General features: G+C 40.6%; 1 protein-coding gene across 2 annotated transcripts in view; it reads left to right on the top strand.

The window, feature by feature from the left end:
• LOC124140350 overlaps positions 1–16,472 on the top strand; it is a 124,822-nt gene that overhangs the window by 59,085 nt on the left and 49,265 nt on the right. For both annotated transcript variants that reach the window (XM_046507886.2, XM_046507885.2), the window contains exons 5-8: positions 3,882–3,963; positions 13,627–13,705; positions 14,795–14,954; positions 16,077–16,174. In XM_046507886.2, the coding sequence (XP_046363842.2) occupies positions 3,882–3,963; positions 13,627–13,705; positions 14,795–14,954; positions 16,077–16,174 (419 nt within the window). The remainder of the gene's footprint in view (positions 1–3,881; positions 3,964–13,626; positions 13,706–14,794; positions 14,955–16,076; positions 16,175–16,472) is intronic.

Raw genomic sequence — 16,472 nt, 5'->3', positions numbered from 1 at the left:
ACCATGGATTACCAGATGGTGGGTGCGCTAGCCTTGTGGGTATTGCATGTGTTTGCCATGTCGACTACCTTGGTTTGATCCTCATGGGTACAATGTGTGAAACCCATTCTCAGAGGACCCAACATCATTCTGCTGGGATATTCTAAAAAGATTTGTTGTGACCATGGTGACTGTAGCAACTGATTCCTCTTGTTCAAATGACCAACTTCTTCTCCTGTCTGTACCAAAATACAGACTAAAGTCCTTCCTTGCTTGATCTTTCTCTCATACTGTTGCCTCTCTATGGAACTCCCTTCCCTTAATTCAGCCTCAAAAGTGCACCAAGTATCAATGTGTTGAGTCTGGACTCTAAACATACCTTTTTGAACACTACAACTGAATGTGTATATTTTTACTATCTTACTGTCCCCTCTCTATTTTACATATGTACATATGCTGACACCCATGAAGATCTGTGGTAGAATAGGTCTTCAGCAACCCATGCTTGCCATAAAAGGCGTCTATGCTTGTTGTAAGAGGCGAGTGGTCAGGCTCGCTGACTTGGTTGATGCATGTCATTGATCCCAGTTGCGTAGATTGATGCTCATGATGTTCACTGGATCACTGGATTGTCTGGTCCAGACTTGATTTTTTACAGACCGCTGTCAAATAGCTGCAATATTGCTGAGTGTGGCGTTCAACAACAAACAAACAAACAAAACAAACAAACATATGCTGAATTTGCGCATTGAGCAAGACCCTGATGTAGATTTTGCGCTATTATGATGATGATTATTGTCATTGTTGTTAAATTTGGGGCAACCAGCTATTCGGATTGCTGTCATTTTCATGGATATTGTGTGATCTTAGCCTCACACTTACCATGTTACAAATCACTGCATTGATCATGTCGTTAGGACTGAAATAGTTTGAAAAGTGGCATTAACCCCAACTCATGCATACATACACCAATATTAGCTGATTGTGTGGCAGAGTATGTACTTTGTTCATCCATATTTAAAATACTGTATATCTTGAAATTAACTTGAGCGTGAATTGAATGCGAAAAATGTGAGTGATCTTTGTTCGCAATAATTAAACATTTATGTGTCCAAAATGACTTTCAACAATAAGATTAAACACAACAGTCCAGAGAGAAGCCACTCATGCAATACTCATCAAAGGCTGACACGACCCAACGCTCACCGATAGGCTTCATCCCACTACTCAGATCTACAACCTTTGTCTTGTCATTTGCCTTAGGTTTGTTGACACGTTCTCCACTTACCAATCAGTTAACAGTTCTTGGTTCAATTATTTTATTGCCTTTTGAACTGAACTGTCAACAGAATAAGCATATTAACTGTGTGTTGTTTTAGGAAAACACTGTTTATTGTTTTTACGGAAGTGCTCTACTCAGCGCAAGTAAGCGGTGCTATTTGCTGTGAGATTGAATTAGGATAACGTTGGATTATGGTAAGGATATGTATCATTCCACTGGGGATGGGGTGGGGGGAGTCACATTGATATTGAGTCGCATTTTTGACTAGAGGTCAGCAGTCAGCAGTATTAATTTGGAGATGCATTAATTTAAAAATTTACAGTATAAGGAAATCCGATCCCTTTCAACTCCCAGCACAAGATAAACTCCATGTTAATAAGGCAACAACATGTATCAATGTATTGCTTTAACAATTCATAAGCTACTTATATTTGGGTCGGGGCACGGGTGACCCAATTGTCTAAGGCGCTCCAATCGCTGTGTAGAGTTGCCTCCCTTGGGTATGACTGTGACCTATGATTGTAGGTTCGAGTCCCTGTTCACCTGATTCTGTTTCTAGGTTTGTCAGCACCATTCCCGTGCTTGTAGGTGTCTCCAAAGTGGTCAACATCAACATTGGGCTTTCCTACCAGATTGAGCTGACATGCCATGATAAAACTTGAATACTGTTAACATGGTTAAAAGTGGCGTAAAACACATTTCAATCAATCACTCACTAAATATACCGGTATGTCTTAAAAACCTCATTGATGACGTGTTCCTCAACAAACATAAGCAGGTGACTGGGCAACTCCATTAATGTATTTTACATAGAAAATACATCATTATATGTCAACTGAAAATACTGTATTCGATGTAATAAGCGCCCCACTCTAATAAGCGCCCACGTCGAGATTTGCTAATATATTGGCTAGTGAACAAACCCAATTAGCACCCCTTCCTACCCCTATTCGCATTTAATACGCACCGCTTCCTTCCCCTATTCGCGTATAATACGCACTCGTGTGATATATGCACCCTTTATTATTGGCAATTAAATTCTGGAAAAATATATCTGTCGTACATAAACATTTCCGGCTATCAGCATAAACCATGAAATTTATCTTTCAACTCTGTTTTTTTCACAAAAATAATATTCTAATAAGAGCCCCCTATTTCTAATTTTGTGAGCGCCCTGGGCGCGTATTACGTCGAATACAGTACATGACAATGGATGTGATGCCTGCCTGAATTTGAAAGTGGTAACCGTGTAAGACTTGTCCCTCATTGACGTCCTCCCATGCTACAGTATTGCTGAAAGTCTGTTGCTGGTGGTGTTAATGTTTATGATATGGCAGGGGGCACAGGTGGCCCAGTCGTCTAAGGCGCCGCAATTTGTTGTGCAGAGTTGCGTCCCCTGGGCACGAAAAAAACCTATGATTGTGAGTTCAAATCCCAGTTCGTCCTGATTATGTTTCTAGGTTTGTCAGCACCATACCCATGCTTGTGGGTTTCACCGAAGTGGTAAACGTCTAAGGTCTGCATCACTTCGGGCTTTCCTCCCACATTAAGCTGACACGCCGTGACATAACGGGAATACTGTTAAAAACGGCGTTAAACCCAACTCACTCACTCACTCACTCACTCACTCACTCACTCACTCACTCACTCACTTCTTGAAGATTGAAGATTTTGCTTAGGATTAGAAGAACCTGCAGGAGTATAGTCTTTAGCGATCTAGTTGAACCCTTGATAAGGGTGTCAATACTTCTGCTGCAAAAGGAAGAAACTGTAGCGCTGACTGGATGGATCTGCGGGGAGGGAAGATCTAAGAGAATTTCTCTGATGTTAGACTCCCTCTCCTCTCAAGAAAGTGTAGGGCTTTCCTCACACATTAAGCTGACATGCTGTGATATAACTGGAATAATATTAAAAGTGGCGTTTAACCCAACTCACTATGATGTGTCAGTAATGTACCTGGGCTTGTTTCACCAGTGTTAACCTATCAAGACCTGTGGCATAATAATCTCATCATGTGTCATCATGTTTGGTTGTTTGTTGTTTATCCCTGGACTCAGCAATATTCCAGTTATATGATGCTGGATTGTAAATAATCATGTCTGAACTGGACAATCCAGTGATTGACATCATGAGCATCTATCTAGGTAATTGGGATATGATGACATGCATCAATCAAGTCAGCAAGCCTCTTACGACAAGCATAGTCACATTTCACAGCAAGCATGGGTTGCTGAAGACCTTTTCTAACCTGGATCTTCATGGTTGTATTCATTGATTAAAATACTCAGGCATAGACCTGGAGAGTCTTTGCACAATTTAGAGTGTTGTGGATTGGTAAAGGACTGGTCTTCAGTTACAGACAGACAGACAGACAGACAGACAGACAGACAGACAGACAGAACAAATAAATAATGTCATGGCCATCTTATCTGTTAATTGAAACACATGATTAAAAAAATAAAATAAAATTCAGTAATTAACTAGTACATGAAGTACTAACTGTTGTGATAAATATTCCCCTATACATGATGATTAGTATTTTGGATTGAAATGACATAATTAGTTAGCTTTCGCCTTGGTCAGGATGTATCCAATGACTTACTTGTGTCATTCCTTACAGGGCAGCTGACCTTTTACTGGGTGGCGCAGTGATGAACAAGCCCTTCCAGCCCCACGAGGCTCACATACCGTACAACTTACAGGTGAGTGTGTGTGTTAGTCTCTCATACAGATCCCAGAGCAAATATGCTACTCAAAACAAGATGAAGAACACCCACAATTTGAAGGCTGTGTGTTGCAATACCTCCCATCCATGACTGATCAACTGTTTTCATATGAAAACAACTGGTCGTCTTTAACTCTCTTTTTTGAGTAGTGTAGTTCTCAGACCTATCAGCTTTTACTCATCCCCTTCTCAGCTCTTTCGGCCTTCTCAGCTCTATCAGCCTATACTCATCCCTTTTTCAGCTCTACCAGTTTATACTAATCCCTTTTCAGCTCTATCAGCCTATACTCATCCCCTTCTCAGCTCTATCACTATTATCAGCCTATACTCACTTCCTCTCAGCTCGATCGGCCTATACTCATCCCCTTCTCAACTCTATCAGCCTATATTCATCCCCTTTTCAGCTCTATCAGCCTATACTCACTCCCTTCTCAGCTCTATCAGCCTATACTCACTCCCTTATCAGTTCTAACAGCCTGTATTCATCCCCTTCTCAGCTCTATCAGCCTATACTCACTCCCTTATCAGTTCTAACAGCCTATATTCATCCCCTTTTCAGCTCCTGAAATTAAGAGACTTGAAGGTTCTTTTAAGATTAAAAGTTTTCATGTAACCTTACACTTATCTATATTTTTTGGTTAGTAAGGGGTGTAATACAGTTGCTTTGATCAAGCGTCCCTCCCCACCGCTGTATGTCAGTGCCGGTATTCACAATAGCGCAAGTCAGACATTGTAACCTTTCTGGAGATTTTTCTGAAAACTAAAGTGTTACCAATAAAAGTTGAATGTAATCCCCCGAGAACTAGGTACAACTGCAGAGGGTTTCAGCAGCCTGTCTTGGAGCTAGATCATGTGTAGATAGTGTGTCAGGAAGTGCAGCCTGACCCCACCTAGTTGGGCTCTGGTTACACCTTGGTTGGCTCTGTGGCTGAATGTATTCATGCAGTAGAATAACTTTAGTGGCCGATATTGTCACAGGATATAGTTTAATAGGGCATTTTACCTTCCTTCCAGACAGAATAGATCCCAATCTCCTTATGTTTGTAAGGGACATCTAAAATAATTGTGATACAACTCACTCATTCACTTTTCATCAGTGTTGAAGATTCAGCAGAGTTTGCAGCATATCTTACAGCAGACTCCTCTTCTATACTGTACTATGGTTTAGAAGAAGAAATTATTTAGTTTTGATGTAGAGGATATTTAATTAGTGGTAGTATTCTGGGATGAGAATCTTCCGCAGATCCTGAAATTTTGTGACCACAAATTTGTTAAATTCTAAGGAACCCCCCATCAACACTCCCAAATTATGGACCATGCTCCTTTGAAAAGAAGTTTCAGCTGAAAAGGAAAATATCCATTCTCATCCCTGAGTTTTTATTAGCTTTTGTTCCAGCCTGGACCTACAGGCTTCAAAAGTCAGGGCCACACGGATTAAGTCATAAATATAAGGAAATTAAAATGACATGACTGCCAGCTAGCCTTTTCATTATGGCTGACAGGCAGATATAAAACTAAACAGATAGGAACTAACAAAGCATGCTAATCAGAGTACAATAGGGGATTAATGGCAGCTAAGTGAATAAACTTAGATTCTAGGCATAACATGGCTGTCTCATCACCCTTCAGAATTAAGTGTTGTACCAGACAATGGTTGTCATTAATTGGATCCCGATGACACTGTTTCAAATGTGGTGAAGTAGATGTTTGAGTGTGACTGCTGCTAACCAAAACAGAACTAATTAACCGTATTTAAAACTTCACTAAACCACCAACACTAAACATCCAAAAAACATCAACTCACCCCCACACACTCCCTTAGTCCCAACCACTCCCCCAAGGCATGTATTCCAAATCTCAAAATTTCAAAACTTTATATAAGCAACCACTAAACCCCCCTCCTTGGTTGCACTCCTCTCGCTACCACTTTTATACCACTAAATGGCCCGGCCGGGCCCGTGTGCGAAATACGCTCCAGTCGGAAAGCGCACGTAAAATCTCCTAATATAAGTAAGTAAGTAAGACTGCTGCTTTCTTCATAGAGGGGATAGCCCTGGCAGGTAGGTGGTCTGGCTTCTGAGGTGAGGAGGGGCGGTCGGGTAGCCTAGTGGTTAAAGCGTTCGCTCGTCACGCCGAAGACCCGGGTTCGATTCCCGACATGGGTACAATGTGTGAAGCCCATTTCTGGTGTCCCCCGCCGTGATATTGCTGGAATATTGCTAAAAGCGGCGTAAAACCAAACTCACTCACTCACTCACTCTGAGGTGAGGTGAGGTGAAATGGAGTTTAACGTCGCGTCCAAGATTATTGCACTTATATGGTGACGTGCATGCACATGTATGTGTGTGTGTGTGTGGCTGCTTGTACTAGGCCGGACTGATGCCGATTTATAGTGCTAGCTCACTGAGATACCATGCCGCAGTTTAACATGAATACCCCGCTCAGACACAGTATACTGACTCCGAGCTGACCAGTCCTTGTTTTAGCCCCTTAATGCCGAGTGCCGGGCGGACGCTCTACCATTAGACCACGGAGGCGGTCGTCTGGCTTCTGAAAGGAATGGTGTTGAACGTAGGACACTTGTCTCAGATGATGGTACTGAATGTTTGGTGGTTCATTAACCTTGCTCGCTCCACCACTGTGAAACAATGTCTCTTGATTGCCTCCATTCAGGTGTGACTGAAAAATGGGGAAAAGACCGCTTCATGTTCCTCTGTATTTGTGGCGTAAACAGCTCCTGTGTACATGTCCTGCTGACAACACTGTGATGATGTTCAGTAGTAGTGTCTGTAGACTTTCAATAATTTATTTCAGAATCCCCAAATATATTTTATGAATGATTCTGCACACTAAGTGCGGTCATGTGTATATATTTTTTTGTGCAAAAACATTATCACCAGCTTCATATAATAAACGCTGTTACAAGCTATAGTTATGGAAAAAATATGATTTCTCAGCAGCGGTAGAAACTAACAGTTTCAGTCCACTTGTTCTTATGATGATATCATATAGCAAAACCCCTAAAAATGGCAAATTTCTACTAGTCCCTATGATACCTTTACTATTGGGCAGTTTGGCAAGGACAACAGGACTAGTGCCACTTTCTAAAGCTGTGGTCTCAGTGTGCCCTTTAGGCACTGGGAACTTGTACAATTCAGCCATGTTAGCCATCATCAGTAAAATGCAGGAATTTCTAACCCTGATTGCCATTTAACTCATTCCAGGGATATCTGCCAGTATTGTATTACCAAAATTGAATTGACCGAATTGAAGGTCCACTGAAATATGTTCTTTACCTGCAAACACCTGCCTCCAATATGAGTATGCATTTATTGCAGCCTGTCCTTATAAATTATCTGCATCAAAATACTGTTCTGAGTGTTAGGTAAATCTTCCTGTTTGGGACCATGTCGTTGAACATTGTGAGAGACATGTTGTTTTCAATGCTGCCAGTACTGTCCGCAATCACACACAGATTAACACTACCCCATATTGACAGTGTGCTTCTAAAACCACACAAACGATTAGCAAACAGCTGTGACATCTTATTTTACTTTTTGATCACTGAGGCTGAAGAATATTGATCATGGTGAAGTATTTAACTGGGTTACGGAAATATTGCACTGCATTCGCACTGATTTTTTTTTATAGACAGCAATGAGGACACTTGATAAACACTGCTTCATACCTGACATATGCTTGTCAACCATACTCTGTACATCACATGCTTGATAAGTGTGTTAGAACCTACACCAAACATCCTTCCATATTGTAATAAAGAAGCTGTTCATCTATATATCTTATCCTTACCGAGCAAACAGGGGCGGTCGGGTAGCCTAGTGGTTAAAGCGTTCGCTCGTCACCCCGAAGACCCGGGTTCGATTCCCGACATGGTTACAATGTGTGAAGCCCATGTCTGGAGTCCCCCGCCGTAATATTGCTGGAATATTGCTAAAAGCGGCGTAAAACCATACTCACTCACTCACTACTGAGCAAACAACTAATGAGACACTTTGTTTATAAAATAACAATTCTTACTGGTTGGCTTGGCAGCTGTTTTTGCAAATTTGGGGGTTGGCTTCAACCCAAATCGGACACCTTTACTCAACCAACACAGCTAGAATAGGGTGGGCAAGTACTGAAACACTACAGTGCTGTACTAAACAGGCTTTGTCAGACACTAGAAGTAGAACCCTCCCAGATGAGAAACTGGGATCTTCTGTAGTAAGAAGTAATCGTTTAAGATGTGGATGAAAACCGCAATGATTTGCCCGAGAAAGATGAATATATACTGATGGAAATTAATAAGGGAACACTAAGGTTGTGACACAGTAACATGATATGCTATCATTGGTTCCCAGCCTTGTCTCCCAAATAAGGGTTGGAAACAATGCACACAAACACATCTCAACGTTTGATTCCGACGTGTGTTGAGTTTGTATGCACTAGGGCCGTTATGATTCACTCGTGTATTTGGTGAATCGAACCGTATCCATTCATGAATTGAATTCGTTATTCATGGCCACTAGAATCGAATATTTATGAATATGCAACCATGTGCATTTACATACCCTGTACCTAAAACATCCATAAGAACATATGATATGCATAGATTTCTTTAAAGACAACACTCTTATAATATTTAATTTGACAGGAATTTGGTCACTGGTCATTGTAGCATTTATTTATGTAGAGTAATAAACGCCCAGGGAGCTCTAAAAATTAGAAATAGGGAGCTCTTATTAGAATATTATTTTAGTGAGAAAAAAAACAGAGTTCATGATTTATGCTGACAGCCTGAAATGTTTAAATACGACAGATATATTTTTCAAGAATTTAATTGCCCATAATTAAGGTTGCATGTAACACACGAGTGCGTATTATATGCAAATAAATAAGTCTTGTGTACCTTGTTCATGTTGTTCAAGCGGAAGGGGTGCGAATTGGGATTGTTCACTAGCCAATATATTAACAAATATCGCCGTGGGCACTTATTAGAGCGGATCACTCATTACGTTGAATATGGTATATGTAATGGTTGTGGAATCTTTTGCCTTAGCCAGCAGGATGACATGTAATGGTTTCCGTGATAAAGTTTTTGCTTGCTTGTGTGTCAGGCAGTGTTCTCTCCATTTAACACTATGAGGGTCACAGTGGCTGCTTGCAACTGTTAGCAACCTTCCTGAATGTGATGGGACATATAGAGGTGAGGTGAAATGGGGTTTGACGCCGCATCCCTACTTACTTACTATAGGAGATTTAACGTGCACGTTCCGACATGATGCGTATTTCACACACGGGCCCGTCAGGCCATATGTGGTGAGATTGCCTAGGAGGGTGTGTCCGAAAGGTGAGGCAACCTGGGTGGCATTAGGGTTGTTTATTTCCAATTTTGAGAAAGTTGGAATTTGGAAACTTGGGGGCTTAAGGTGGGGGGACGAAGGAAGGATGTGGATGTGGATGTGTGTTTTTTGGACTTGCATTTTATTAGCCTGATTAGTGGTGGTTTAAGTTTTGAAGGTGATTATATGCGGCCTAGTAGTTGAGTTTAAATATGGAATATGCCTGATGCTTTGAAGGTTTATGTATCGGTGAGCGGATTTAGAAGTTTTGCTACAGTTAATTGAGTGTTGCAGTCTAGTTTGGTTTGGAGTGTTAATCATTCTGTGCTGTTTGTAGTGTGTAGTACGCCGCGTCCAAGATTATTGCACGTATATATAGCAATATCTTGTCTGTCTGTCTTGTCTGTCTGTCTGTCTGTCTGTCTGTGTACTCATCTGGACTGATGCCGATTTTATGGTGCTAGCCCAATGAGATACCATGCAGCAGTTTAACATGAACATCCCACTGAGACACAGTATGCTGACTCCAAGCCGACCAGTCCTTGTTTTAGCCCCTTTATGCCGAGAGCCCGTGAAGATTCCGGGGTAAAATAGGTCTTCAGCAACCCATAGTTCCTGTAAAAGGTGCCTTACAGGATCGGGTGGTCAGGCTCACTGACTTGGTTGATACATTTCATCGATCCCAATTGTGTGGATTGATGCTCATGATGTCAATCACTGGACTGTCTTGTCCAGACTCGATTATTTTACAGACCGCCATCATATAGCTGGAATATTGCTGAGTGCAGTGTTAAACAACAAACAAACTAACAAACAAACTTAATGCTGACTGCCAGGCAGTGTAACAAGAAGTACCATCTTTGAACATATTTTGGTATGACGCGGCCTTGGATTGAACCATGGACCTTCCGCACTCTGGGCAGACGCTCTACCACTAGACTACGGAGGTGGTAGGACATCTAGAGCCAGTAACTATCTGAGACATGAGCTGTTACTGTGTTGCATTAGTTGGCCTGCACTTAGCAAGCCATGGGAGTTAGACTGGCAGCAGACGCATGGTACAGATCTGGCAATATTGATCTGCTATTGTTTACATGGCAATTAAGTACAGATGTGTCATGAACATTGCGATGTGTCGCCATCTGGGAGCCGTATTCAATATGATCATCTGTGACTGGCCATTGTGATTGATACTGAATGATCGAGAATCAAGACATATATTAACATATTTGCTGTTGGTGACATATAGCAGATATGAGCGTATATTTATAAATATTGTTATTATGTTATTCTATGATTCAGATGACTCAATTATATTTCAGAAACGTAAATATCAGCAAACTCAATAGACAGAAATAGTTTGTAACAGGGCGCAAACAAGTATGTGTGTGTTTGTTGTTGAACACCACACTCAGTAATATCCCAGCTACGTGATGGTGGTCTGTAAATAATCCATTGATTGACATCAATCTACATTCTTCTTGGCGAGAATATAGATCCCCAGCAATCCGTTGTTGTTGTTAAGAGGTGACTAACGGGATCGGTAGGTCAGGCTCACTGATTTGGTTGATGCATGTCATCGATCCCAATTGTGTGGATCGATGCTCATGCTATTAATCACTGGATTGTCAGGTCCAGACTCGATTATTTACAGACCGCCGTCATATAGCTGGAATATTGCTCAGTGCGGCGCTAAACAACCAACCAACAATGGTCCCATGACTGAAGACACATATACTCAATGGCCATTAATATCACCCCTCCCCAACCCACCCCCACCCCTCCAAACCAACCCTCACGTGACATCACACAATCCCACCACACCCCACACCTTCACCCCACACCTTCATGCCCTGTTTTTGAAACATTTCTTGAGCACTCCAAATATTATAACTCCATATCCTTGAATTAGCCTTATATTTGTAGAGCTAATATCTCTTTGTGGAACACAGCCCAGGGCTAAGATGATCGTAACTGCCATAGTTAAGAACTTAGTCAGTCGTAGTGCTAAGATTGCTTTGTGGAACAGGGCCCAGGTTCTTGGATGCTGGCCTTTGACTAATTTTTAGTAGATCAGCAGTGTATGATTGTGACCAGGGTCATGTTCCACAAAGCGATCTTGGCGCTAAGATGATCATAACTCCCTTACCTCAGCATAGACTTACGACACTCGTAGCGCTAAGACGATCATAACTGCCATACTTTAGCATAGACTTACAACACTCGTAGCGCTAAGATGATCATAACTGCCATACTTTAGCATAGACTTAAGTACATGGTAGCGCTAAGATGATCATAACTGCCATACTTTAGCATAGATTTACAACAGTCATAGGACTAAGATTCCTTGGTGGAACAGGCCCCAGGTCTGCATTATTACGTAGCAGCTTTATAACTGACAAGGGAAAACTTTCAAGTTATAAATATCATAGCATTGATGGTATACCAACTCAATACTTGTGAGCCAGTTTGTATTTCTGACCATTACTGGTTTGCTCTAATTGATTAAATCTATACTTCTCACTTTTCTCTCCATTATTAATGTGCACTAGCGCAGCCTCTCGTGATGCCAGCTTAGAGATAGAGTGCAGCTCCAAGCTATGTTCACCTATTCCTTCACCATGTTCATTAACACTTATTGGTCAGTTACTGCTTTGTGACGGAGCCCCTGGTTGGGGCAGGATACACTCACTTGTATCATGGTACACTGGTATCATCCCTATTTGATTGCGATTCATACATGCTCATGGTACTGTCTGATTCTTACTTTGAACTCTGTTTTTAGTAGAGATTTTTATGATTCTGGAATTTTTTTTATGTTATACATGACTTTTAATAGGATACTGGGAACATATGTGAGATTTGGTTCACATGTTTTTGTCAGTAGGTTAAAGAACATGTCATGACTGTGTTAATATTTTCTGGCCATTTCTGAGGGTTTGGAAAGTAGGTAATGTTTGGTATTTGTCCCAGGATTCAAATTTGAATTTTAGTTTTGGGCTTGAATCAGCTGTGTATGCAGAAGAGGTAACAGAAATGACACTTTACAAAAGTACACAGCAACACACCTCACCTCCAACACTTCATAGAATCTGTATCTCAGCTTTATGATCAACCCTATGTTTGACATGTTGGAAAGACTGTAAGCACAATTTTTGGGGTGTGTGTGAAAAAAGGATGTTTCTTCTCACGATTTTGAACATGATTTTTAACCTTACTTTATTATTTCTCTTGAAGAAAGATTTTTTAAACACGTGGCTCACATGGCCCAAGGATTAGTGTTGAGAACATCTATACAATGGCATATGGAAATCGCTCCAGACACATATGGTTTATTGAGCCTGATAGATGTTCATCCCGACAATTTGACTGGTACTGGTACATCCAGATTAAAGGCTTTCACTGTCCAGATATTTCATTTCTGTTGAGATGTATAGTCTGTTGTTGCTGTGTGTCATGTTCGATCCCCAGGACATCACTGGGCCAATTACATCCCGACCGACCGTTTGATATTCTGTTGGACCCTGGGATAATTTAAACCAGATAATTTCTTTTTGAAGATAAGGAAAACAAGATGTCCTCTGGTTTGATAAAAATGCATAAATTGTTGACTTGACATGCTGCATGTTTCGAAACTAATGTATTGTGGGTAAACAAATATTGTTTGGCTCTTCCTTTCAGAAGAAAAATTGTATGTTTTGTATTTTTGTTTGATGCCTCATTTTGCAATATTCGAGCTATATGATAGCAGTCTGTAAGTCTGGACCAGATAATCCAATGATTGAAATCAAGAGCATCAGCCTTTGTAATTGAGATACGATGACATGTATCACCCAAGTCAGTGATCCTGACCTCCCAATCCTGTCAGTCTCCTCTTATGACAAGCATGGGTAGATGAAGACCAATTCTAACCTGGATCTTCCTGGGGGCATATGTACTAAAGAGCGTTCTGATATAGAGCATAGTATGGATAGACAGTACTACCTTTTATGGTATCCATGAAGATCCGGGGTAGAATAGATCTTCAGCAACCCATACTTGCCGTAAAAGTCGACTATGCTTGTCGTAAGAGGCAACTAACATGATCGGGTGGTCAGGCTTGCTGACTTGGTTGATGCATAAGACTCAATTATTTACAGACCACCGTCATATAGCTGGAATATTGCTGAGTGCTGCATTAAACAACATACAAACCTTTTATGGACATGAATGTGTTACCAGGGAACTTTTGTGCAGTGTACATTGTTAAGAATCTTCTTAATATGAAGATATCATGAAATTATTTGTGTTTGTTCCAGCTGTTTATTGACTACAACCTGTATGGGATGAATCTCATCAACGCTGCTGCCGTCAAGTTCCGCAGAGATCGTGAAGAGGGTAAGTTCAACATACACCTCTGTTGATCAACATTGATCAGTATATGGCCTGCTGGAGACAGTGACTTTTGAACTGATCAAACTCGATGTGTGATCAAACTCGATGTGTGATCAAACTCGATGTGTGGTAGGAGTGTAAGGATATATCGTGGTAGGAGTGTAACGATATATCTATCGATAATTATTTGCACGACAATAGTACCATATCGATAGGAATTTAAATATGCCAATGGTATTGTCAGTAGAATGCTTAACAATCAATTGTTTCTGTGGTTGCAATTAGTAAGATATAAAGAATAAATGATGCCTGTTGCAAACCTGCCTCTGTGTTCATTAGCAAGGATTACGACTACTACAGATTGGAGTGACTTCCCTTTGGGTAGAGTGCCATTTGCTCGCACCCATTGTGGGATCTCACTAAACATATATTACATATGAAAAACGTAACTGAATTATTTGCTGACAAGTTTTCAACGAAAATAACAATTATTTGACTAATTTTTGTCTTACAAATGCAAATTGTTTCCTGAATGACTTGTATGCACTTATCTAGCATTATTGCATATTTTAAGTGCATCTCCTTTTATGCATAAGCAGAATTCCACAGGATAGATGAATCTGCAACAAATAAAATCCATTATTTAGTGCAACATGACATTCCATTTGACAAGGCAGACAGATATATGGCTGATATGAATTATAGCATTATATAGCATGCTGTTGGATAAAAACACTACTACACATTATACCAGAACAGACCAGTGTAGCATTACAGTAAGGGCTTGGCTGAAGGGAATATGATATGCTCCAGAGACTGTGAGACGGACAAATTATCAAATATCATCTTGAGTCTTGATATTTGTCATCAGTGTCATGATGGCTGCTAACTATTAGAACTCCTGTAATGTAGACACAACAGTCTTTCAAATTACTACTAGCTAGACTTCGTCATAAGACATATTTTCTGCAACAGCCAAACCAATACATACAATAGCTGTAGACATTTTTATAAAGACTTTCGACCTCCCATCTCTGGGTTTTGGTAGGATCAGTTTACATGTGCCTCAACTACTGTGTACTGTGTCTTCAGACAATGACCCACGGAGAAATCTGACTGAGCAGCGGCCTTCTTCCCTGGACGATTCCGACTCCACCCCTCGGACACCACTCCTGGGATCAGGAGAGTCCCCAGACCACTCTGGGATCAACACCCCAAGTAGAAGAATGTGGGACACACTCCACATACCTAGGTATGCTACTCAGATTGAAATGCTGTTTAAAGCAGCAGTAAACCACGCTCGCTCACTCACTCACTCACTCACTCACTCACTCACTCACTCACTCACTCACTCACTCACTCACTCACTCACTCACTCACTCACCTACCCACCCACTCACTCACTCACTCACTCACTCACTCTCTCAACCATTCTGCAGTATTAATCAGTTACATTTCATTTGACTTCAAAATGAGGGTACCCCATGAAGTCCCAGGGTATAATTGTTGTAAGAGGTGACTAATGGGATTGGCTGACTTGGTTGATAAACTGGAATATAAATATGTCCTTTCGGCATACAGCTCGGTCATTTCAATATTATTGGTTCTTGGGCAATGGTCTTTGTGCTGCACTTAGTGTACAAATTAGAAATTTTATTGAGGAATAGTATGACATATTTTGTAGATGCCCATGAGATTTGCATTACATTGGGACCCAATTAAGCTGAATTTCTATATTGGTTATCAGCCATGAAAATGTAATTATCTGGGTGTAATAAAGTTGCTTCCAACTCTAAATGTGAATTGTGAATAGAGTATGGCCACATAAATAAAACTGTGTTTGTTTGGTCTCAGTTGCAAGCAAAACATTCAACCAGGTATTATTGTAAAAATATTAACCTCGTAATTCAATAATTCAATTTTTGTTGTGTTCATTGAAATTCCTGCATTCTGATTAGCTGAATTGGTCACGTGTTATTGTATTCATTTCCCAATGAATGTAAAAAATCAAGCCACGCCCGACAAAGCGGATTACTTTTATTACTACTGAATAATTCCCTCTCTGCTCACGTGTATCGTCATACTATGTGGTTTGCTTCCTGCGGCTTTAAACTACAATCCCACATACAAGCAAAAGTAAAAACTGAGGTATTTATTTTTCTTTACCAAACTATGCGGATTGATACAGTTTGCACATCAGTTTTTCGATTCATACCTCAATGAACCGAAAGAAATACACAGTCAGTCCTTAACGGAACAAACTTAAATAGTTTTATGACAACTGAAAATCCTTCAATAACAAGTAGATCAATAAAAAAAATGCAGTGAGCAGAAATCCTATCTCTGTGAGTCAATGTTGTTGCCGATGTTGCAGTGAGCTGATGTTGGACGGCGATGTGTCCCGGCAGACGACGTGTCAGCTTGAGGTAGATGTAGTTGCTGCAGACATCCTCAACAGACTGGAAGTTGATGGTACGTCACCAGCATGTTGTGTAGGCCATACAACCCACTGCCAGTTCTGTATAGTTGGAAACATTTCATCGCAGGATATTGATTAACGTAATTGGCTGATTACATGAGGCAACCTACATGGAGGTGTTTTCAATCGATTCATTGTTAATATGATCAAATATTGTGTTACTTGCTGTGGTTTGTATTAAATTTAATCACGATAATTTTTTGTCTGGTATGCCTTTGTGGTTTCTCTTGTCTTGCTGAGACTTTTTATTATGTTTTCAAGAATTTAACTAAAAAAATGATAATTTAGAGT

Source organism: Haliotis rufescens, unplaced genomic scaffold, assembly GCF_023055435.1.
Source record: "Haliotis rufescens isolate VD_foot unplaced genomic scaffold, xgHalRufe1.0.p SCAF_5, whole genome shotgun sequence".
Classification (NCBI taxonomy): Eukaryota; Metazoa; Mollusca; class Gastropoda; order Lepetellida; family Haliotidae; genus Haliotis; species Haliotis rufescens.
The sequence above is the reverse complement of the archived record's forward strand: the minus strand, read 5'-3'. Positions and strand labels throughout refer to the sequence as shown.